Source organism: Ambystoma mexicanum, chromosome 7p (assembly GCF_040938575.1).
Source record: "Ambystoma mexicanum isolate Mex_15411 chromosome 7p, UKY_AmexF1_1, whole genome shotgun sequence".
Lineage (NCBI taxonomy): Eukaryota > Metazoa > Chordata > Amphibia > Caudata > Ambystomatidae > Ambystoma > Ambystoma mexicanum.
Window position 1 is genome coordinate 933,848,550 of NC_090939.1, and position 25,616 is coordinate 933,874,165.

Below are 25,616 nucleotides of genomic sequence, written 5' to 3' on the forward strand. Positions count from 1 at the left end.
AGTCTTTGTTCTCAAGACAACCTTGGCAGTTCCTCAAATCTCGGGGTTCCCTTCCCCAAGACTTCAACTCAGGCTTCCCACTCAGTTGGCTGTTCTTTGTCAGCCCCTTGGCTTTGCCATAACGTGTCACACACTTCTTGCCAGCCTTTGGCCTTGCCACACTGCATCAATTCATAAAATTCACTTTGTGATGGTTTTACTCATGCCCACTTTTCTGTTGCTTTCGTTTAGGTTTGTCACCACTCACCTGTTGCACTTTAAGATATTCTCTTGACTGCTGCCAGAGTTTGTTCATTCAGGTCCACTCATAGCTCAGAGCAGGTTCAAATTGAAGGAATCCCTGGCCCCGCAAAAGTGATTTGAGCGTTCGCTCTCTGATTAACGAGAACACTGGGCAAAATAGTAAAAAATGGGCCAAGTCTTCCTTTGGCGCATCGCAAAAAATACATGATTGATTTTCATTGCCGTTGTACCAGGCTGCCACCACTGCTTGTAAATTAATACAATTAAAACGTGCCCTGTTCATAACAATGCGCTGAGGAAGGCTCGGTGCCCATCGCAAATATTTCTGCAGACCTGGGCTAGCAATAATCACATGTTTCCTATTAGCGCCCCTCAGGATTTCAGATGACTGTCTTATCCAGAATATGCTGGAATACCCTTACTTTTATAGAACTCGGAGCATTGTGCAACATGACATCACTCATAAAAATATTGAGCAATGTCTACTTCTGACAACATTGCCTTTACATACCTAAACGAGGGAATCCTCAAGTGGGGGTCCCTAAGAAGCAAGTGTTTAATTAGCTCCTGGGTTAAACCAGCATCAGCACTTGACACCTGATGCCTGCACTTACACTTGCACCGGGCACCAGCTGGCCGCACTTTATTTATTACTCCTATTTATTGTCTGTTTATTTACTGTTTAGCCTATGTACTGCACTTCCCCCTTGCCCCTCGCACTTTTCCCCTTCGCCACCTCCATTGCACAATCTCAATTTCACTTGGCCTAGTAAGATCATTGTCTGTCTTCCTTCTGTTCCCCTCCCATGCCTCATCGCGCCTTGAAACACTTGTCTATAGGCACGTTATAAATGCCATATCATATCAAACCGGCTTTACTGTTCCCCACACTCTGAGCCAATGATTTACAGGCTGAGCTGCAGTGAAGTCACTAATAATCCTGCAACCCAATTCCTGGTGCACTGCAAAATTCGGGGCTGATTGTGGAAGCCCCAGTTCTTGTTTCAGAAAAGTATTCTCCATCAGCTGGATGGACTCAACATTGCTATATCCCCACAGCTCCATGCCATACCTGGCGACAGAAATAGCTTTCCCATTATAGACCTTGAGCACCAGCTCGACTGGTTTAGCGTTGAACGTGCCCATAGCTCGTGGCCCCCCCCACCATAGCCTGTTTGAACCTTGCAGTCTGTTTGATAACATGGGTTTTAGCACTAGTGTTTGAAGGAAATCTAATCCCTGGATATTCAAAACTAGAGACTCAGGGGATCAGAACCCCCTTGCTAAACATGGCCTCATGTTTTTCTGCATGCTTTCCCCTACTACAGACCATGACTGACGATGTATGGGCATTAACCTTTAGATCCAGTGAATCCATTAATAAAAATAGTCATCGATCAGGCACGGCAAGGCTGTGGGAGTCCGGTTCAGCGAAACCGTGTCATCAGCATTAGCCAGTAATAGCACAAGCTGACTACCCAGCCTGTGGGATACCTGGAATTAAGTAAATGGGCATAGAGACCATTAATGTGCATACAAAAGAGCAGGGGGGCCAGCACACAGCCCTGGCACACCCCTCGCATCCACCTGAAAAAAGCAGTGCACCGTCCCTGCACCCCACTCCTCACACAGGCCAACGTGGAAGAGTGCAATCTCTCCAGGAGATCCCCCACAGCAGCTGGACAGTTCAAAGACCTGCACGCACACCAAAGCTTGTTACCTTGTCAAAGGCGGTGCTCAGATCCATGAAAGCAAAGAAAATAGGTTTATTTTTGATATACAAAGAATGAGCCACCACCAAATAAAGGTTCAAGGACTGCTCAGCCGTTCCAAGACCTGGTCTAAACCCCAACTGAATGGGGGCAAGAATATTCTTACATTCGACCCAAGACTCTCCCCAAGAGAACCAGAGAACCCTCCCTATTATTTTAAACACAGCGTCTAAAAGCGAAGTAGGTCTATATGATGCTAGAAGAGCCCCCGGCCCCTTTTTATACATTGGCTGAATTACTGACTGTGACCAGGAAACAGGGTGCACACCCCCTGCACAAATAGTGTTGAAACCCATAGTAGAATATACCATAGTTGAAATCAGAGCCCAGAGGTCCGGTTCTGATAAAAACAAGTCTGCTGGAAGATTGTTAGGGCCTGGTGCTCTATTTCTAGCTTGACATTTTATGGTCGATACAATTTCCCCTACCTTAAGACCAATCCTTTCTACAACCGAGTACAGTAACTGCTGGGGGTATACTGCCAGCGATCGTTCATTGACCGCAACCGCATGACCAGCACTATATAAGGCAGAACAGTGGGGCATCCAGGCCTGATCAGATACCATAACATCAGCACCTCTTGACTTAAATTTGTAGAATGGCCCATTGTTCACTATGTCCCAAAAAAGCTTAGCAACATTAGTGGTTGAGGAATTAACTCAAGACTTGGCTTCAATTTCAGTCTTCCTAATGGCGATGGCCCTTTTGAAAACACACCGGTCACCAACAACATCCCTTTTTGAGGACAGGGGACTCTTCAGGGTTTCAAGTGAAATACTCTTAGGTTTCCTGCTATCTCTGTTAAACCAACCCAGCTGCATTTTTACCAATCTTTTACTAACTGTATTGGAACTTTGTGCCAACCCGGACTTCCTTGTTTTCTTGGCACTGTGGAGAAAAACCCTGGTACAGATCTGGGGAAGGGAAACTCACCCAGATTATGAGAAGAGACGTTGATCATATTGTGAATCAGATTATATGTAATATTAGCTAAATGTTTGTCTGGTTCTAGTAACCCAAACACTTGGAAGGACCTGCATGGATTTCCACTCAGATTTCTTTGTTTTGCTCTAGTATATTCTATTCTCCTCTTATTATTTTCTACATATATCCTTTTGTCCCTGAAGATGGTCACTAGGACCGAAATGCATTGGACATTCACAAGCCTTTTCTTTCCTTTTTTTTGGAATAAAACATTTACAAATATCGGAATTATTTTGATTGCAGAATTATTGTTCTACGTCGACAGAGGAGAGTAGAATATACTAGAGCAAACAACAAATAACTCAGAGTGGGAATCCATGCAGGTCCTTCCAACGGTTTGGGTTACTATACCCAGACAAACTTTTAGTTAATATTGCATATTACTGCACTGTGCAATTAGAGTACCATTTGGCAACAGGACCAAATAATTTTCAGAAAACCAACATAAAAGACACAATCTATATTTGAACAAGCTGTGCCCGCTTGACCCCATCTGGTAATCAAATCATATGTTATACATTACTATTGAATTGAATTGCCATATATTTCATTTTTGCTTTATTTGATGTACAATTGTGAGGGTCAGATATCATTTTGTTAGTTTCCTTTACTTTATTTTAGGCAGGGAAATCCTTGTCAGGGTTCCTCGTCGGGGTAGGGATAGTGAGGCGTTTATCGAGCCTGTTTATGTAATCAAAATGTCTGAAGTTGAAAACTTTTTACCAAGTTTTCCACCTCACATTTCTGACCCCTCACTGTGTGCAGCACCTCAATATATGCTGGTCCCGACAGCATATCCAGCGCGTAAAGGTGTCGGGCGGAGCCACGCTGCACTGCCTGGCTGTGGAAACGTTTCGGAGGAGCAACTGCGATTGTAGAAATATATTTTAAAAAATGAGGAGTGTTTGGGAGGAACATCCACAAGAAAGAACATTACTGAGAGGCAAGTAATCTGTTACGCTCACCTGGTATCCAGGGGGACGCCAGCCAGCCCATGTTGGATGATTTGCACTCTCAAACCCTCTCCCGGTCCCTTGCTAAGGCCGCTGGTTACAGATGGGTCTGCAATATAGGAGAGCTGGATTCAATACCAGATTCTTTGTTTTCCCACCTCCCTTGGCCTCAACTCCTTCCTTAATATTGTAAAAGGTGGATTCTCCGTCCTGCTCCTTGTGGCAGGGGCGCGTAGATGTGAGGGGCGAGCAGCGACCAAGTTACTTCACTGGTGCAAGCCCCCCTGTGGGAATCCAGGCCTGCTGCGACTACGTAGGTTTGCTGCTTTACAGTCTTTACATGCAGTTCTTATGTTCCTCTTAGTTCGAATAATAATGTCTTGCTTCTTTCCTTTTAGGTATGGAAAGGTATTTTGGTGTTGTCATGCAGTTTGAAGAAGATGAGCATGGGCCGGTAGGCGAAAGCGCGTTGTGCGCGATGCTGCCCGGTGAGTAATACGCGGTGCTGTTTCGCCTTTTATATTGCTAACCTGTGTCTTTTCTCTCCTTGCAGGTTGCGATGTTCCTCGCCGAGCACCATAATGTTCCAGCAATGATACTGACCAGGAGATAACTACCCAGGTAAGAATTGTGTGGCTTTCTTCATTCGGGAGGAAACGTGAGTAAACGCTTACTAATGCTGTCTTTCTTTCTCCTCTTTTCAGGTTATGGTATTCCAGGATGCATACGGTGCCAGATGAAGTTCGTACCTTCAGGTGAGTGGAACTGAAGTCAGCGATGGATTGAAGACAGGATACTATTCCAGGTAAGTTTCGTAGTGTTCTTTCTCTCTCTGCAGGTCCTTGGTTTCTGGTAAGCTGGCATCAAAGAACTGGACACGGTGAGCATTTCCTGCCCACAGCAGAATAACGCAAAGCATGTTCTTCTGTTTGGGTGCGGTTTAAATAATCTCAGGTAAAGTAGTCCAAGTAAAATAGTCCCAGGACTGCCACACCCAAAAGACTAGACCGCATAGCTCAGTTCCTTGTAACTGAGCTATGTGTGCGCCTCCATGTTGGCTGAACCCCCCAAGTTAAATAGTCCCAGGTAAATAGTCCCATTCTAATGTTGGTCTTCATGATGGTTATGAGCCTGGCGCCAAAGGCGCCAGGACTGACTCCAAGAGAGTCTTGGGTGAGGTTTTAAGGCCTTTGACCTGGCCCTAACTGGGAGGCTGACTTGCCAGTTAGGGCCAGGGGCAGAGGTCATCATTCCATAATTTTAACTTTGATGGCAGGCCCTAGTGAACCCTGGCATGCATGTTCAAGACTTGTGTCTTTTAAAGTAGCCTTGACCTTAGTTAGATGAGTTTCTGAGCAGCCACCAGACTTTGACCAGTTTGGCAAGGACGAGGTGTGTCTCCTAGTGAAACCCTTGTTCTCACCTAAGGTAGCAGAGTTTCATTTATCAGTGAGAATATATTTGCCAATCTTCTTTCCAGTGCCTCACTCCTCTAAATTGTTAGAAAGTCTGCATAGTTCGGACCCCATGAGGGAATTACAAGTTTACCTGGCGTGACGAATCAAGGACTTTCTTCCCTTCTCCTCAAAGGGAAGCCACCCCCTTTGAGGCTAAGGAGGCGAGGCCGCTCTGCAAGACCCTCCCTAGGGGTCTGGGCAATGGGAACCTCGTTGGGAATGATTCCCCCTTAGTGGACAAGGACTCCAGCTCCTATGAGGAACTCCCTAGATTGCCCAACAAATATGCATATATGGGACTGCTTGCTGGGATGAAGAATGTAACCTCTTTATATTTGGCTGCAGCCAATGCTGATGTGAATCTTAGAAAACGGTAAAGAGGATGTCTCTTATAAAGAGAAGTGTATTGCGTGGAGTAAGGAGGACAGAGTACAGTACGTAGGGGAAGGCCCCGGACATGATCGCGCCTTGGCAGGGTGGAGCGGAGGGTTGGTGGTAAACAAAGATTCCCCTCTTGGGGATAAGGACTCCCTTTCCAATGAGGAACTCACTTTTCATTATCCTCAAATACCCACTACAACCATATCACTTAACAAACAGCAAGACTACTGTTACATGTCTTTGTAATGTAATGATGAAAGGTATCTGCCTGGTACTGTGTAGAGTAAGAACATAGTGATAAAGAATACCTGTCTGTCAATCACTGAGACAAAGAAACCTAAAAGAGGTATGAAGAGTATAACTCCATCACAAAGGAAGAACTATCCTGAGAAGCTGGGGAATCCACAGTGTTCCGTAATGCAAGTGGGAGGAACAAGGGAACCTCAGAACGAGAACTGGGAGTTACAAACTAGCTGGAGACGTGAAGTGGGTGACTCTGGGACAACGTGGCTCCACCTGGCTACAGGCAGCGTGGAAGTGGTAAACCAACTGTAGGAAGTCGGTACCACCGTTGTTGGTCCCCAAGGGGGATATCCAGAAAAGGGTGAGAGAAGCCCCAAAGCAAAGGTGCTTAGTGTAAAGCACACTGAGCACAGTTCTTTCTGCTGAAGGAGAAAACCGAAACTAGAGAAAGAGAATTGCATTGTGGCATGAGAGGACTGTGAAATCCACACCCATCTACCTTCCAATACTACGAAGAGACACAGATGTGTGTCCAACAAAGCCGAGTGTGCAGACCAAGGAGTCGTCCTGACCGAAGACCACAAAGCCAAATGCCGGCCCGGTGACGCAGCCCCAGTAAAACAGAGTTAACAGGGAGAGCGGGAAACCCAGGGCGCAGGGCATCTCTGGCGAGTGTATATAAGTACAGAGGAAATACAAATATAATGATTACATTGAGCTTACTTGCCCCAGTGGGGAACAAAGCATATTTAAGGACAACACGTTTGCCAGTCAATGGCAAGATTAAAAGAAGAGTGAGCATCATTCAGGGACTCATACTCATTCAAGTGAATGCCAAGATCATTTACTGTGTAACTGGTTCGCAACAGCGCCTTGTTGGGCGCTTTACAAATTCAGATATATAAAAATAAATACATAAGAAGAGCATGAGTCAAACAAGAACTCAGCTTAACTGTTTTAGTGATGGGACACATAACAAAAGGAAAGAGACTTGTTCTGAAAACAAAGTTGTTTACAGTTGTTTATCCTAAAGAAGAAATAAGGGTTGTTAAGCACAACACATATTCAGGGTCTCAGTCAAGAATCCCAGAAAGGAATCTAAACAGTCAAGAGAACCAATATGAGGCCTGGAAAAGCTCTTTGAAAGAACTAAAGGCCTTGGTTAAGGATGTAGCGAAAGGCTATCTAGAGGTCCAATACTGAGGAGGACTTTGTTGAAAAACACCCCAGGAGAAGAGTCATTTTCCTGGTCTTTTTGGTTGTGTAGTGATACTGGTATGGTCAGCCTAGGTTAGTTTCGGATGGAGGACCGACTTGATTTGGACTTTAAACTTCATCATTGATGAGCAATCAAAGTTAGTACTGTTAGGTATGGAATCCCTTAGGATTAGGAAAGTTAGGCATTTTCTTTATTATTTTTCCAATAAACCTGTTTAAAATATGAGACACATTGGTCTGTCTCCTCCTTCTGTCCTACCACATCAGCGAGAACAGCAACAAGGAAACCGCTGGGTGTAAAGAGAGAAGTATCCAGGAGCTGCTGGTGGTTTGACCACACATGTCTAGTGGTGAGTGAGACGTCTGCTGAAAGACGCTGAGACATCACGGCTGGGGCCAGAATGGTAACACAGAATGGGAAGAATACCGAGCACGTGGCAAGAACTGCAACATTACCCTACGTAGATGAAGTTACCATGGAGAATGGAAAACGGGGGAGGCAACCGAGGCAAGAGTACATGGAGAGTGCAAATCGTCCCAGTCATAAAGACAATATATAAGGAATAAAGTTGTTTGATTGCCAATGTGAAAGGCTCATGAAGCAAGTAACAAATAACCCTCTGAGGAGAATAAAGAAAGACTTGAGACAATTACTGTGAGAAGAAGGGAAATGGCTTATGAGCAAAGAGACAAAGAGTGGATAAAGCAAAGCCCAAGCACGACTTCTGAGGAAGATGATATAAGACTATCAAGAGAATCAAATAATAGAAGAAAGAGTACAAAAATGGAACCAGGAGCTAGGGTAATCTCAAAGGGGGATCAAGTCCCATGCAAAGTAGCCAAGGAGCAATTAAGAGACTGTGGAAGGCTCACAAGTGAAGACCAGATTGTGAGAGACTATCTCAAAACAAAACGTAAGCAGCATAACCTTAAAGAGAGCACGTGTTTTACAAGAGCTCAGTGAGGAGATATCCAGAGTTTACCTAGGAAGATTGTATTAAGAAACTTGAGTGTAAGAGATAGACTATTGAAAACTATGAGAATCCCAGGAGAGGAAAGACCTTCTCTTGGCTGAATTTAAGTTGATTAAACTGGTGGGAGGGTCAGTTAGTGTTAGGTTTGGCCCCATGACATTTTACATTAGGACGAGGAGTCGATTGCAGCACTCTTTGTCTTCCTCTAAGAAAGCAACGAAGAGACGCCGTAGGTCTCCTTCATCATCGAGTGATTCCTCCACGGAGGTGATAAGATGTCCTACAAAGTCCGATTCCCCTGCACAGTGGGACGCATTTCGTAGTGAGATGTTGTGAATTTTTGGAGAATGCGGCCTCGACCCCCTCGAAAGAAAAGCAAAAGAGCCATGCCCTGGTTTCTCCAAGTAGGGACGACAAAGGGAAGTCGAAGCCTATATCTTCGAAAGCGAGCTCAAAGCCGTCATATCAAGAAAGTTCTCGATCCGACGAGTGCTCAGTCGAGAAGAGTGCAACTATGGATCCAGTTGAAAAAGAACAAGGCATCGAAGTTTTCGACGTCCTTGCCGACTCCGTTGACGCCGATTAAACCGGTGCCATTTTCGAAGCCGTCTTTGACGACTACTTCGACATTGTCGAAGCAATTGACTGTACAAGACGAGGTTTATAAGCCTTTACCGAAAAAAGACTATTTTAAGTCTATGTCAGCAATATATGTGGTAGACCAACCCTATGATGAGGGTTCTCCACCTTTTGGTCTACAGTTTGGCACCCTCAATATGCCAGAAGAATTTATTTCTGACAAGTCCGACTAAAAGATTTTTATGATAATCTTCAGTCAGCTAGTGGTTTGGATACCTCGCCAGAATTAGAGTTTGGCAGGCCTGACCCCTCCGAGCATGTTGACTCATCCTGCAGAAAACTGATGGGAAACGTCATTGAATTTCTGGGCTGGAGTAGGCCTACTCTGTCATTCGAACAAGATGATACGACTGACATCTTGAATCAGGGGACTCAGAAGGACTTGATTTTACCATTCCACATTGCTCTACATAAAAAAGTATCTGCTAATTGGGAGACCCCTGAAACTGCGGCTGCAGTTAATAAAAACTTTGCAAGGAAGTACAGACCTTTCCAGCAGTGACCCGGAATATCGTAACAAGCATCCAACTCCTGAAAGCTTGGTAGTTCAGGCGGCTACGTCAACCAGTATGATTATCCTTCCATACCCCCTGATAGGGACAACAAGAGGGTGGATGTCTGGGCATGTAAAGTTTTCACTGTAGGAAGTATGGCTTTGAAATCCACTAATTATCTAGATTTACGTTTACCCTGTGGGAATGTGTTGCTATGGCGGCTGAACACATCCTGGAAGGCGAAGAAAGAGACGGCTTCCCAGCGATTATTAAGGATGGGAAGGAGGCAGTGAGTGAAATGTCTCCAGTCAGGTTTGGATACTGCAGACAGCATCAGCAGATCCATGGCTGCTAGCAAGGTACTATGCAGATTTGCGTGGTTGAAGAAGTCGGGGGTTTGCACCAGACTTGCAGGCAAGGCTACTCAACATGCCCTTTAACGGCTCAAGGTTTTTTGGCAGCAAGGCCGATGATAATTTGGAGAAGCTGCAGACCTCACAGGTGGTGGCTAAATCCCTTCGACAACCTCAACAACCCAATTCAGACTCATCTTCTTGGAGGGGTAAGTCCTTTCATTTCTACTCCTCAGTTGGAAGAGGAAGAGGACAAGCCGGATAGAGGGGCCACAGAACATTTCCTTGTGGTGGACAAGGAAAGGGTGCTAATAAGCCACTCTGAGGCCTTGACCCACAAGACCCCCGTGGGAGGCAGACTTTCACGGTATCTGAACGAATGACGGCGATCACTTCAGATGCATGGGCACTGGAAACAGTGGCCCAAGGTTAGTGCCTTCCTTTTCAAAAGAGGTATTGGATCATCAACCGGGATACAACTCTGTCAAAATTCCTCCTTGTGCAGGAGATTTTGACCCTGCAAGAGAAAGGTGCAATAGAACATGTACCTGTAGGGGAAAGGGACAAGGGTTGGTATTCCTCTTACTTTCTGATTCCCAAAAAGGACGGAGGATTGAGACCCATCTTGGACTTGACAAACTTGAACAAGTTCCTCAGGAAGGACAAGTTCAAGATGGTTACCCTTTCTCAGATCCTTCAGGCTCTCCAACTCCAAGACTGTTTGATATCATTTGACCTTCAGGATGCTTGCTTTCATGTGCCAATCCATCCCAAGCACATAAAGTACCAGAGGTTTGTGGTTGGTGGTTCGCATTATCCGTTTCGAGTTCTGCCATTCGGGCTGATCTCCGCCCGAGTGTTTTCACCAAGTTGATGGCGGTGGTGGCAGTGAGACTCGGGAGAGGTGGGATTCACGTCTACCCCTACCTGGACGATTGGCTGATCAGGGCTCATTCACCCGAGCAAACCCCGCAACATCTCAATATCACCTGCCACTCGCTCCACAGACACAACTTCTCCCTCAATCACAAGAAGTCGCATTTGAGACCATCCCAAACAGTCCAATCTATTGGAGCAGTCCTGGATACTTACGCCACCCGAGGTGAGAGCCCAACACATTCTGGAGATGGTAACAAAATTCCAGAATGCCCAGCATCTTCCGGCCTTCGATTTTCTTAGGTTGCTCAGTCTCATGGCATACTGCATTTTCCTGGTGAGAGGCTTGTTTGAGAATGAGATCCCTTCAATGTGCTCTCAGGACACGGTGGTCACAATTCTCAGGCAAGATGTTGGACCAACTGCAAGTTCGGAGCAGAGTTGCTCAGGACCTTTTGTGGTGGGCCTGCAACATTCTCAAGGGAGAATCTTTTTGGCAACCATGGCCGGAGATAACAGTGGTGTAAGACGCCTCACTCACAGGGTCGGGAGCCCACACCAACGATCTGACAATCAGCGGTTGTTGGTCTCCATCGGAGTCCAAACTACATATCAGCTTTTTGGAGCGGAGGGCAATCAGACTAGCGCTGAAGGCCTTCCTGCCCTCTGTACGGGGAAAGAATTACCTGATATTGACAGACAACACAGTGGCCATTTACTACCTCAACAAGAGAGGAGGTGTAGGGTCACTACCACTGTGTAGAGAGACAATGAAGCTCTGGGTCTGGGCAATACAAGAAGGAATCTCTGTCGGCAGTTCACCTAGCTGGAGAGCAGAACACGGCGGTGGATGCTCTGAGCAGGCAGAGCACAATCTCCCACGAGTGGGAACTAGCTCAGGAAGTCCTTCGAGAGATCTTCAGCCTTTGGGGAACCCCTCAAGTGGATCTGTTCGCGACCAGTATCAAACGGAAATGCGAACAGTACTGCTCCAGGGAATTTCCCCAAAGAGGAGTTCTAGAGGACACGTTTTTGGTGGACTGGGAATTCCCACTCCTACATGCATTTCCTCCGGTCCCTGTCATTCCTCATGTAATCAGGGAGGTTGAGAACGTTCGGGAAATCCATGATCCTAATTGCTCCAGATTGAGCCAAGAGGACATGGTACCCGGACCTACTGGACTTGTCAATCTGCCCTCCAATATGTCTTCCACAAAGAGAGCATCTTCTCTCGCAAGAGGAATGTCAGGTTCTCCATCCAGAGGTCAAGACACATTCCATCCAGAGGTCAAGACACACTCAGCCTTCACACATGGTTTCTGAATGATATGATATGCCATTTATAACGCGCCTATACACAAGTGTTTCAAGGCGCAACATGGCTGAGATTTAAAGATTGGGACCTCCCGGATGACATAATGGAGATTTTGCTTTCGGTCAGAAGGCCAGCAACTAAATCTTTGTGCCGTTGAAACAAGTTCAGCAACTGGGGCAAGGATGAGAATGTGGATCCATTTCTATGTGACACATCTATGGTGCTCTTTTTTGTTAGATTTAGCCAATCTGGGGCTCCAGATTGGACCCATTAAGGGCTACCTATCAGCGCTTTCCGTTTTCAAGCGCTCCTCAGAGGAGTTATCATATTTGATGATCCCTTTCATTGTCCAATTCTTGAAGGGCCTTACTAATGTATACCCACCAATCCATTCAATGTACCTGTTTGGGACCTCAATCTTGTGTTAAAGTTTTTCACATGTATTCCATTTGAGCCCCTACACTTATTAAGACCTCTGACATTGAAGGCAGTTTTGCTTATTGCAATAACATCACCCTGCAGGGTAAGCAAGTTCCAGGCTCTTTCTTGCAAACCTTCTCATACCATATTCTACAAAGACAAAGTCACTCTCAGGGTACAGCCTTCTTTTTTTTACTGAAGGTAGTCTCCGACTTCCACGAAAACACACAAAACAATTACCTTACCAACATTCTACCTACCCCCTCTTCCGGGAAAGAAGGAGAGGCTACATAGACTGGACCCAAAAAGGGCTCTCAGTTTTTATATGTTCAGGATGGCTAAATTTCGCCAGGTTGATCAACTTTTTATTGGACATACTGGTCACAAATTGGACCTTGTGGTCACCAAACAATATCTAGATGGATTATCCTGGCTTTTGGGGAATGCTACAGACTAGCGGGCAAGGACCCGCCGGAAGGCCTAAGGGCTCATTCCATATGGGCCATGGCAACCTCTGCCGATCTTCAAAGGGGTGTCCCAATAAATTATATTTGTTCAGCGGTCACTTGGTCGTCTATCCATACATTTGTAAAACATTGTCTGGATTCTTCCTCCAGTCAGGGAGGACTTTTTGCAGAAGCACCCTCCATTTGGTCCATAATTAGATGTAAATGTAATTGGTACTCCCAAATTATTACACCTTTGGGAGTCGATCATAAGATGAGGAATACGATACATAGGAGGACACAATCCATTTGAAGAACAAGTTACTTACCCCTGTTAACGTTGTTTTGATTGGATGTTCCCCCCACGTTTGCCTCATCACACTACCCCGCTGTACCATTTGTGTTATTACACTCTATGCTTTCTGTGAGCCAACGGTCTTGGGTACGCCTGGTAATTCCTATTCAGAGGGGAAAGAAGAACAGAACTGAAGCCAACAGGCGCTGCATGCGCTATTTATGCTGATGATGTCGACGGAGGCCCTCGACACTGCATACAGCGCCCCTGTCAAAAAATAAATTCTTCAGCAGCAAAGTTGGAGAGATATATTATCATAAGCAGCTGAGGAATATGTGGGAGGAACATCCAATGGAAAGAACGTTACCAGGGGTAAGCAACTTGTTCTTCTGTTTGACGCACTAATTTCTCCCACAGATTACCCATCGCCCACTCACCTGCCCCGCTACTGGAACTCTCCTAAATATAAAAGGAGAAGAAAGAGTTTTCAACAAGTGACCAAGCCTGTCCCTTCATATTCAGCCGTTCCTTTGCCTTACCTGGGGGCTGTGGTGGGAGGGAGGCAGAACTAAGGGAAAATTATGCCTACCTCTCTGTACACAGATGCCTGTATCGTCCTCTAGACACCAGATGATGCCGACAAGAGTAGGAGGCAGAGTTTGTGGGCCATATTGCACCATCTGTTAGCTATGAAAAAGTTTCCAGAGCTGACTGCATTAGAGGAGATATATAAAAAGATGAGGAATCTATGAGAGGAATCAACGTGTCCAGCAGAAACTACATTTCGGAAGGTATCTAATTTATTTGCTTCTGTGATTAATGCAACCTTTCTGTGCAGGAGGGGGAATTATGTGGAACTTGGTTAATAGGTAATCTGCAGCTTGTATTATACAATAAGGGTCTTTGGCTTATGTGTCGCCATGACAGACTCAGACGGCAGTTGCTCTGTCTCCACTAGTGTTTGTTTGAAGTTTGCTGGATCCAATCTGCAGCTGCAGGCATTTCAAAAGATACAGAAGTTCTGATTAAAAGTTTGAAATGTTTAGAAAAAACATTACTGAATGCAAGTCATTTCTTTTACAGTAGTATCCAAGCTGTGTTCTAAATGCATTGCTCTTCTCTCCTGGGTTGATATTTTACCAAACAACTCCGAGTTGCACAAGTGACCATTGGGTCGGACAGCATTCTATGGGACATTTCTGGGTAAATGTTGAAATCAACAGGATTCAGTCAAATATATGAAGCACGGCAGTTGGGAAAACGTTATAATAGCATGGGATGGTTATAACCTAATTATGAAAAGAAGTGCTGACATAAACATCCTTTTTCGTACATGAGAATTCATTTTCCATTTTATAATCCCACTTAATTCAAGAGTACCGTGCATTCTTAAAAATGTAAGTGATCATTAAAGACAGATCTAATGCTACTCTATTCCTGGTGGTTTTTCGATTTGTCCAGTTTTAGTGAAAGAATGGTAAAATGAACAGTTTTTAGAAGGTATGTTATTTTGTCTGTATTTTGGTTGCAGTCACATTTAATTATCTTTTAACAGGTCACATTGGTATTTGGCAGTTATTTGTTTCCCTTGGCTGGAGAAAGCATTGTATGAAGAAAACAAAAAGTCTAATGAAATCCAACCTCTTGCTGAAGCAGACCATCTGGAAGATCCTACTAGGAAAAGCACCGTCATTGTATTTAACGATGCTTGTAGTAAGAAAGAAGAACTGAGCGGAAATAGCAGTTCACATTCTGAAGGTACATGGCACATTATCAAAACCTATCCCACGGTCAGCCATACATTATTTTCCTTTTGTGGTACATCAGAAAAGTGTAATAAATAACTCTACAAATGTTTGCACCATAATACCAGATTGCTTGTGTAGTTTCTCATATGTTGTATGTATGTATGTCTTAACTATCATGACAGATTTTAGTAGCTATTTTTTGTTGCCTGAGTTTCAAAATAAGAAGCAACCCCATGTTTATAAATGCATTCGGTCTGGAGCAGCCTGCATTACTGATCGCTAGCTTATTGGTGGCAAACTGTTCTGAACATGATTCACACACAGTTGGGATTTATAGAAACATATAACCATGGCCATAAATAGAGGCTGTAGCAAGAAAATTGAGAATGCTTTATACTTTTATTTCGGAACCCTATGTATGTACTACTACATATGCATCATCACCTTTTGTTTCTACTAAACTTCAGCTGACCATTCAAGTAATAAACTGGACTGGCAGAGTTAGCCATGTGGCTTGCATTGCTCTGGAGCAGGCTTCCTTCTCTAAGAAGGTATGAAGTGTGTGGAGGCGCACTCTGTGTTAAATACTTTCTTCTTAGAATAAGATCAATTCCTATAGTTCTTAAGTGGATTTTCAAGGTGCTCCCAGCTAGTAGAGTGCTACCCCTACTCTAACAAATGTGAAAAGAAATGGTACAACGAAAACCTCGTTGTACAAACTGAGGCACAGCATAAGGCAAAACAAATTTTGCTCCGGGTTCATTTGCAATTACCAAAAACTTAATAGTTCATCATTCAGTTGGTGCATGTTAATTCATATTAATCATCTTTATAGTCACAAAAGACATTTATTTTCATATAATCATTAATGTTTCATAGATTCAAGTTCTCTAAGAAGCCTTGTTTTTGTGGTTCTAGCATTGAGAGGCCGTACAGACACTACGATGGTGGAGTAAGAGGCAGGACATTTAGCATGGCCAAAATGTTTGTTCAATAATTTTTCAGTCACAGATTTTGCTGATAAGAGAGGAGTGCACAAGAACGTGTGTGCTGTAAGCCAAGACCATCTCTCACACTGCACAAGCAACATGTTGGCCGGAGGAGAAGGGCATCCCCATATTGTCTTATGGTGAGCCCCTGTTTAAACAGCACCTTGAGGTCACAATGGTTCAGCCGGCAAGGAAGCATTATAAGGATGGCAGATGCCATAGTTGATTGAGCAGATGATGGACATGGACATTGGTATGTCTCTATAATCCAATTAGAGTGAGCAAGGTGAAACAATGTGTATACTGCCCTGGTGGTGCTATTTACTCTTGGCGGCTTCAGGTGTGTGCAACTATATTCAGATCTGAATTGGCGAAACTGGGTTTACAGCTATCGGGAGATAATTCTCCTCTCTTCCTTTTTCCACTTTACTCCAACCCGCTGTGCTTCAACTGGGCCCTGAAGGCAGAGATCTTAATAGAAGGGAACTTCACTCACTGTCCTTCAGTAGGAGGGGGTATCCCTGTTCAGCCAGGAGTGGTGCCGTAACATGCCCAACGATTGGGCCTCACAATTCGTGAGTCAGGGTTATTGTCTCCCTTTACTTAAGCACCCTCTGGGCTATCCCTTTACTTAAACACCCCCTGGGACTACCTCCACCAGCTTCTCTCTGCTTCTGGGCTTTCTCCTTTTGGAGGATCTTCCTCAGCTTTCAGAGAAGGGCGCCATAGAACCAGTGCCCCTCTCTGGACGAGGCATAGGCTGATATTCTCTGTACTTTTTGGTTTTGAAGAAATACTAGGGCATACATCATATTCTGATCTGAGCCTCCTGTTATTGTACCTGTGCAAGGACAAATTCAAGATGTCACTCTAGCCCAGAAGCCTCGATCTGCAGGACTGGTTTGTGTCCCTGAATCTTTAAGATTCCTACTTCTATGTTGCAATACATTGCAAGTACAGAAAGTACCTGAAGTTGGCGGCGGGGTCTTCTCACTGCCAATTCAGGATCCTGCCGTTTGGCCTTTCTTCAGCACATAGGGACTTCACCAAGCTGCTGGCTTTGGAAGCGGCTCTCAGAATGGTGGGCATCCACGTCTTTCCCTATCTGGACAAGCTCACTTCCCAGAACCGGCTTTGGCACATTTGCACCGGGTGGGCAGTCTGTTGCACTGTTTGGGCCTCCCTATGAACTTCAGGAAGTCTTAGGTTACACCGCCCAATCCCTCCAGTTCATCAGGGCCGCCTTGGACACTCACCTGGGCAGGGCCTTCCCACCCGAAGATCGAGCAGCAAACCTCTTCAAGATGATGCATGTCTTCCAAACACAGGAAAAAGTCCCTGCCTTATTTTTTCTAAATTTGCCTGGTCCTATGGCCATCTTCATTCTTGTAGTGCCAGAGGCATGGCTACGCATCAGGTCGCTACAGTGACTTCTCAGTTGTTAGTAGTATGTTTCTGGGACACACCTCTGGTCTTCTTGAGGTCTCAGTGAAAGTGCCAAGGGACCTGGAATGGTGGTCCCAGAGAAACAACCTACTGAAAAAGAGAGTTCTTTCAGCAACCCTAGCCCTAACTGACCCTAGTCATTGACATGTCCCCAAAGGGCTGGGGTGCTCATCTACAAGGCCCGACTGGCCTTCAGATGGAGACCGCAGGAACACATCAATTGGCTGGAGTAGAGATTAATCAGGCTGGTCCTGGTCTCTTTCCTCCTTTGGGTATGGACCAAAATTGTGCTGGTCCTGACTAACACCACAGTTCCCATACATTAGCTCAACAAACGGGGTCGTGTAGGCTCCTTGCCTCTGTCAGAGAAGCACATCAACTGTGGTTCTGTGCTCTATGATGGGGTGTCTGCCACAAACAACCACTCTGACACTGGTTGTCAGTCCATGCTGCTAATTTGGATCAATACAAAATAGGTGGGCTTGGTACAGATATCGTCAGATTATAAGACAAACCTGGTGTATTGGGGAGTTTGGCGCTAGGGCTAGGGCTGTCCCTCTCTCTACTTCCCACAGGTTTTCCCACTCCCTAGCCCAGGTGCCCATATCAGGGTGTTAGTAGCTACCAACAGTTCCCCTAGGTCGATGACTGACTTTCTCCCTAGGGTTCTAACTCTCCCTGACCTTAGTGTTCGGAGGGAGTTATAGGGATGGTACCTTGTTCTGCACTGTACCACCACACACAAGCTTTCTCATCTGACCCTTATCAACCCAGAGTCCCAAAATGTTCTCCTCCCCATGACTACAATCCCTCCGATGTTACACTCTGCCTTCCTACCTCCACCTTTTGATATTGCCTCTCTTCTTACTCCATATCTCACTACCGATATTTCTTCCAACCAGCACTCTATTGCTCCCTTTGCTGTTATGTTCTCCTCCCTCATTCCTCCTCTGCTACTACTACCGCCACATTGCTCTTTGATCACTGGTCCTTCTCTGCTACTACTGCTTCTCTACTACCACCCCTCACTACTACTACTCCCTCTCACCCGCTACCACCACTTCTCTAATACTTCTCCTCCACCTCCTACTACTCTCACTACCACCCTTTACTACCCCTACTACCGCTGACTACTACTACCCCTTAGTTCCTCTGCTATTACAATACTCCCTCTACTTCTACAACTTTCTTCCACTACGACAATTACTCTCTCCTCCTTACTTCTATGATGCTCACTCTTCACTCCCACGCACAATCACTCGATAGACCCCTATTTCTAGTAACCTCCACACTCCTTCCGCACTCTACTTCTTGGGTCTCTTGGACGTCGTCCTCCACCGCCTATCCTAAAGAACTCCCAAACTCGCTGTTAAATACCCCTCCCCCGATTGGCCAAGGACCTAGGGAGGGCTGAGGGATTTAAAAGGGCTTGTATGTATAATTTTTATTAAAATCAGATTTTTCCATTAACAATTAAAACCACAAAACAAAAATGCAATAGGTAAAACCACACTTTTATAAAAGATGGCCCACTATGCAGAGCAACGGCCTGCCTTAAAAGAACTCTCGCTACAAATAAATGTATACTGTACAGAAAAGGGGCGTCATTGCAATTCATTATTAAAAAAAGAGTGCATCATGATAAAACCTAATATACTTCCTAAAAAGGGTTTGTATATTCCCCAGCATGGGGTCTGGCATGGATTCACATGCTCATGAATATTCCCGGTCGTCAGGCTGGGAATCCTCAGCAAAAGAAAAACATGTTCACTTACAAAACTGTATTTCTCCCATAAACCAATCACTGTCCTCTGGGTCATACTGCCCCCAGCCAATGACAGCCCTCTCCCTAAGCCCTTCCTCTGGCAGCCATCTTTAGATTTTTATTGCATGCTTCAGTGTTGGGAGTCTTCAGATTTTGCTCTGCGAGCTACTTCTAGGTTTTTCATGGAAAAACTTCTGTTTTTGTTCCAAAACAGCCCATGTGCTATTCTCTCCATCTGCCGACGGCGGGATCCGTTGTCAGTGAAGTTCAGCGCCTACTTCGTGCCCTCCGACCATGACGGAGGAGAATAAAGAAGGAATATCCCTCTTCAAGACCTGCACCAAGTTTGTGGAGGGAAAACGCCTACAATGCCCCTACTGCCTGCATCCGGACCACAAGGAAGGGGATTGCGAGATTTGCCACAGATTCTCCAAGAAGACGACAAAGGACAGGCACAATAGACTGGTGGCGTGGCTAAACGACAAGGCCTCTGCCCCATGCCCTGAGCAGGGACATGCCTCAACCAAGGCCGGTCAGTCCAAGCAGTGGGATTTTAAGTCCTGTGAGGGTCCCTCATCTGGGGGGGCCCAAGATAAGGCCAAGCACTGCAAGTCAGGGTCCTTTGGGGTCACCGCGAAAACGGGTCCCACGGCAAGCGGGGCACAATCGACATCACCCTCCGCCCCCATTGCCAGCCAGCAATCGAGCTCCTCCTCGAAGAGGAAGTTGTCCAACCCAGCTAAGTTACGGGAGAAACCAGAGAAGCCGCCGACGGAGTAGAAGAGTGAGATGCCCAAGAGGCACACAAAAAGTCTTCGTTGACAATAAAGCTGGTGGTGGCTGCTCTTTCGAAAGCTTAAAGGGTCTGACCTTGTGTAACCCCCATAGCGCTGAGGTATCCCTCCCTTCAAGGCGAGAAGCCGCAGTGGTGACTTTGACCAGGTTTGCCAGCACTCTAGGGAAGGGGACACCTCCTCAGAACCTGGTTCCAGCCCCTCAAGGTGGAAAAAAGGGGGGGGCAAAGAGGCCCCCAGATAAGTCCCAGGCTGGGGCTCAAGCCATGTAAATTTCATCCACGGAGGACGAGGATATGGAGTCCCTGCATACAGTCCACAAGGACGTGGAAGAGGATGACAGCGATGACGGCGCAGGGCCCAGTGTTCGATCACACCCGTTCCACAGAGAGATGTGTCTGTGGACATCCCATCAACCCTCCACACTTTGGTGTTGGAGATCCAGAAGAGGATGCCACAAGGGCGTGTTCCAACGGTCCCCCAGGTCCCTGATCAACTGCCTACGAAGAAAAGAAAGCGTAATCGAACGCCCCCTTTTCAGCCTCCACACCCGCCTCGGGTCCCATCTCCTCCAGCATACCCGGACTTGGGCACGGGGACAGATACGCCCACGACGATGGACGACGAGGTGGGATCGTTCCATTGTATGATCGCCAAAGCTTGCGAGCTGTTCCAACTCGTGCCCGAGGAGACCAGGAAGGAGGGTTCCTGTACCAGAGGTGCAAGGCCAAGAGGAAGACAATAATGCCGGTACACCTCCTAGACAATGTGTGGGAGGAGACCCTGGCCCTCTTGAAGAACCCTTGCACGGCTCCAGCCAAGAGAGAGAGGCTGGAGAAGAAGTACTGGGCACAGGAATCCGCACCGAAGTGCTTGAGGTTGCAACCATCGCCGGATTCTGTGGTTTCGGCGACCGCGAGGAAGCGGTCATCTAACCTGTCCTCGCCATCTTCCATCCCTCCGGACAGCGAGGGCAAGAAGTTGGACGCCATGGGGAAGAAGGTAATCTACACTGCGGCATCCACCATCAAGGCGGCCAATGCACTGGCGATCCTAGCCAGGTTTCACAGGGGGCTGTGGTACAAGCTGGGGCTTCTTCTAGAGTTCCTCCACAACAAGAGGATGGAGGCACTCGCCCCTTTCCAGGAGGGAGAGATAGTGTCAGATCATGCCATTACAGTGGTACTGGATGTTGCCGACACAGGGTTCCGCCAATTGGGGGAACAGTGTCTGCCTTTGTCGGCAAGGCTGTATGAAGGCCACAGATTTCTGTCACAAGGTCCAAACTGGACATGCCTTTCGACTGGGATAACCTTTTCGGAAAGGCCACTAATGAGTCCCTGCAGGCCATCAAGGCGGATACAGAGACCGCCCGTGCTCTCGGCACACTCCAACAGCACCGCTCTTCCTTTCATTCTTCCAGAGGAAAGTGGGGCTGGTTGTCAAAAGGTTTCTCTTCCTTGTACTGTCAGCCATCCAGATCCACGACCCAGGAAGCCCACAGAGGCCGTTCCCATGCCTATGGAGGAGATGGTCAGCCTTCATCGCCAGCAAGGCAGGTCGCCAAAGCAAGCCTCAACCGGCCAAGGCGTCAGGCCCCCACCTGTGCACCCCGGTGGGAGGCCGGCTGACGAGGTAAGTCAGCGAGTGGGAGAAGATCACCACCGACAGATGGGTGCTGGACCCTCTCGCCCAAGGACATAGCCTGGAAATTCAGCACAGGTGTCCATGGATCCCGCTGGTGACCCGTCAGGAGCAGCACATACCTCAGTTCTTGGAGGAAGTACGGGCCATGCTGCAAAAAGGGGTGATGAGCTGGTTCCCCAGTGACTCCGGCGCTCTGGAGTCTACTGCAGATTCTTCTTGGTAAGAAAGAAGACTGGGGGAGCTGGAGGCCCATTCTAAAGGTACGTCTAAACAAGTACCTCAAGTCTGAAAAGTTCAGGATGGTCACGTTGCAGCACATGCTCGACCAACTGGAAAGAGGGGATTTCTTGACATTGCTAGACCTGGAGGACGCCTACTTCCCCATTCACAGGAAACACTGCATGTTTCTACGCTTCATAGTGCAGGGACAGCACTACCAATTCAAGGACCTACCCTTCGGCTTAAAGTCGATCCTGCAGTGTGTTCACGAAGTGCCTGGCACAACTGGTGGCCCATCTGTGTCCACAGGGGATTCACGTATATCCGTACCTCAACGACTGGTTCATCCAGGCCCGCTCGTGAGAATTGGCTGTCACATCTGGGATTCTTCATCAATTATCCAAAGTCCTGCTTGACACCATCGCAGAACGCGCTGTTCCTGGGAGCCAGGCTTGATATAGTGTCCTGCCTAGCATCACCCTCAGAAGAGAGGGTAGCAGCAATTCAGGGGAAGGTGCAGCAGCTGTTACCGATGAAGACGGCCATGGTGCGGACCATCAAGTCGTTGTTCGACATGTCATCCGGCATCTACCTCATCCGGCTCTGCAGGTTACAGGTGCGACCACTTCAGGAGTTCCTGGATGCTCGCTGGGTGCAATTGTCTAGAAACAAGATCACTCTGGACGTCGAGTTCTGTCGGGCAATAAAGTGGTGGGGCGTCTGCTTCAACATTTCCTGTGGCACTGGGTTTCAGAACCCCCCATTCCAGGAGATGGTCACAACGGACGATTCCCTGGAAGGCGGGGAGCCCACAATGAACGTCTTCACACCAGAGGCCTGTGGCTGCCGGAGGAGAAGGGTCTCCATATCAACATACTGGAGCTTCGGGCAATGTTCTGGGCCTTCAAGTAATTCCTTCCATCCCTGAAGGTCAAATGGTGAGGATCTTCACAGTCAATGTTCTACATCAGGAAACAAGAGTACACTCCCTCCCCAGCCCTCTCCAAGGAAGCACAGGAACTGTGGCACTGGGTCGTTGGACAAGAAAAGTTTCTCGTTCCACTTGACCTAGCGGGGGTCAAGAACACCATTGCGGACTCCCTCAGTACGAAGTTGCGCTCCTGCCACAAGTGGAAACTTCGGCAGGACCAAGTGAACCACATCTTCACCAAGTGGGGCAGGCCCCAGGTTGAACTGTTTGCGACGGCAGCAAACTCCAAATGCCAGAAATTCGCCAGCAGATTCCATCAGCCGAGGAGCCTGGGGGTTGCGTTCTACTTCCTGTGGGGATGTTCCTGTGGGCGTTTCCTTTGTTGCCTCTCCTGGTACGAGTCATCAACACACTCAGTGTCAGTGCAGGATGATACTCAACATCCTGCGTGGCCAAGGCAGATTTGGCACCCAGACCTTCTCAGCCTGTCAGCATTCCTGCCGGTCAAGCTATCGGCGGCCCCACGTCTTTTCTCCAGAGTAGGAGGCACAATCCTGCATCACAACCCAGGATTGTTCAACCTGAGGGCTATTTTTAATCCGAACGTATCCCCTATTTAGTTTTAAGCCTAGATTTTTGGTAACTATGATAAATGGATGCTATCCAACATGCCCTCCGCTGCGCAAGGCATTCTGACCCCAAAAATGTATGTCGCTCTACCATGTGCTTGTTAGGCCTTTTAAGCACTACAATTCTGATTTTCACACTACTGGAACTATTGACCAACCCGACAAGTTATCTGCATTCAGTTTGAAGGGGGTGGGATCAAGCACCACCTCTACATCCCTGCCCCCTGGTCTGTATTAGACCCCTATTTAATACATACCACTACACCCAATGTCCACCCTGTCCCATATTCAGTGTACCTACACATCTTTGTCCTAGTCACCCCCATCTGTGAGGCGATTTCTTTCAATATGGGAGGCATCACAAAAACATTTCCACAGAGTCGGTACTAATATTTTATATTCCCCTAGTCGAAACATGTATGTATCCCTGAAGAACACCTTGGTTTGCTTTTATCTGAGTCCCACCTCCATTACCCAGCTTAATTTTATACTAACTATACATCAGGTCATTACAGCCACTATGAGAATCGAGAGAAGGTTATACTTTGAGGGAACCCACCAGCCCGTCTTCGCAAATTGTACATTTGTGATTTTACTCCACACTTTTCCATCACTCCCACCCCATAACATTTTTCCTTGTTCCCCATGCCTATTTTCTCAAGTTCATTTTTCTTTTCTTCTTCATTTATCTTTTATCGCCACATCTTCCATCTGACTAACCTTGGTTTGTTATCCATGCACAGTCTTTGCCCTGTTGAATTTGTCTTTTTTTTAGCTGCTTTGCACCAAGTTCCCGGGCCCTTTATTAAAACGGCCTGTCCTTTCATTGTCTTTGCGCGCTCTTAGTGTCTCTTTCATCACAAGGAACTTGAACTGTCACAAAGAACAATTTAAGCAAGGGGGTGGGCACCCAGATTTGAACCGTGGACACAAGGATGGGGCAGTTTTTGCTGGCGATGTCTGTGATTGGGCATTTGGCTGGGCCCCTCCACCGTTCCTCTCTGCTCATAGGGCCGTGTGCCATCAATCTCCTGATGTATACTTCATCTCTCCTGTCCACCTGTAATAAAAAACTGAATGAATTTCCTTTGAAAAATAAGTATGTCTCTGTCATCAGTACTTTTCTTCTCAACCCAACCCTTAAAAACCCACTTGTGTCTTTACTTGAAACATTCCTTCCTCCTAAACAATCTACATCATATTTTTCTTTTGGTTTCTACTACATCAAAGCTACTGATCCTCTCCTTTTTCGCGTATATTTTGACTTTCTTTATTCATGCTGTCTGGTACTGGGACCTGGTTTGTATACAATGAACACACACACCTGTGTCTAGTATGTGCCCTTCCTTTCTATGGGCTTTTCTTTCTTATTACAAAATTATATCCTTTCAAAGGACACGTTTTCACTTAAAGTCGACATTCTCAGACTAGGGAATCGAAAAATAACATGACAAGTTAAAAAACATTTAAAAAAGGACGTTTCTTCTTTATGTACTGCTCTTCTTCTGGCTTCTTGGCGCATCCATAGCTGGAGAGGACCAAGCTGGCGCAGGAACTTGATTTCTGCAGAAAAACGAAATAGAGGTAAAAGTAATTTGTAGACTCGCAAAGGGGTCAGGTTTCTTCTTAACATAAACCCTTGCTCTGTTCTGTCTGTAAAAAGATTTTTACTAAAATAATTTCTTCTAGTCGTTTGTGCACATTAAAGAACAGAACAATTTCATAAAATGGAGTCACACTCAGGCCTGTACTCTGCTTTTTGCTGCTTAGCTGAACATTCTTCTCCTGCTTAGCTGAACGTTCTTCTCCCTTCTTTTGCTGTCTTCCTTTTGGTCACGTAGGATTGCAGTCATTGCCTTGCCTTGTTATGTTTTCATCCGGTTTGAGACATAATAGATATTTTACTGCGCGTTGCACGCTGCCTTATCGCCTGCTGCTCCTGCTTGCCCTACACTAATCTAACCTACTCCTGTTTTTCTGGAATCTGGCACTGATTCTGCTACGTGCCTTCAGATTTTGACATAAGACATTCATCGTTTTTCCTATTCTAAACATTTCCTACACTTCTGCCTATTCTACCTTTTTTGGCATCTTGCCAGTTGCTAAATTTTAAAAGTGGTTACTCCACCTGTTATTTGACATCTTCTATGTCCTGCATTGTCAAAGGTGGCCATGATTGCATCTGTATGCTACTATATGCTCACACCTGTTTTGCACCAATCTTGGGAATAATACTACATAATTGAAAGACTGTGTCCCTTACTGCCTTTTTTCTGTACTTTCCTGGGTCTTCTTACTTCGTAGTAATGATCAACGGTGCGTCCACACACTGCTGTGTGAACCAGTACTCACCTCTTTCTTCTCTCCCTATTCACTAGTACTCGC

At 46.3% G+C, this 25,616-nt stretch overlaps 1 protein-coding gene across 9 annotated transcripts in view; it reads left to right on the forward strand.

Moving 5' to 3' along the window:
• Positions 1–25,616, forward strand: part of SENP7 (SUMO specific peptidase 7) — a 1,759,378-nt gene that overhangs the window by 1,377,642 nt on the left and 356,120 nt on the right. For all 9 annotated transcript variants that reach the window (XM_069637251.1, XM_069637256.1, XM_069637257.1 and 6 more), the window contains one exon: positions 14,619–14,821. In XM_069637251.1, the coding sequence (XP_069493352.1) occupies positions 14,619–14,821 (203 nt within the window). The remainder of the gene's footprint in view (positions 1–14,618; positions 14,822–25,616) is intronic.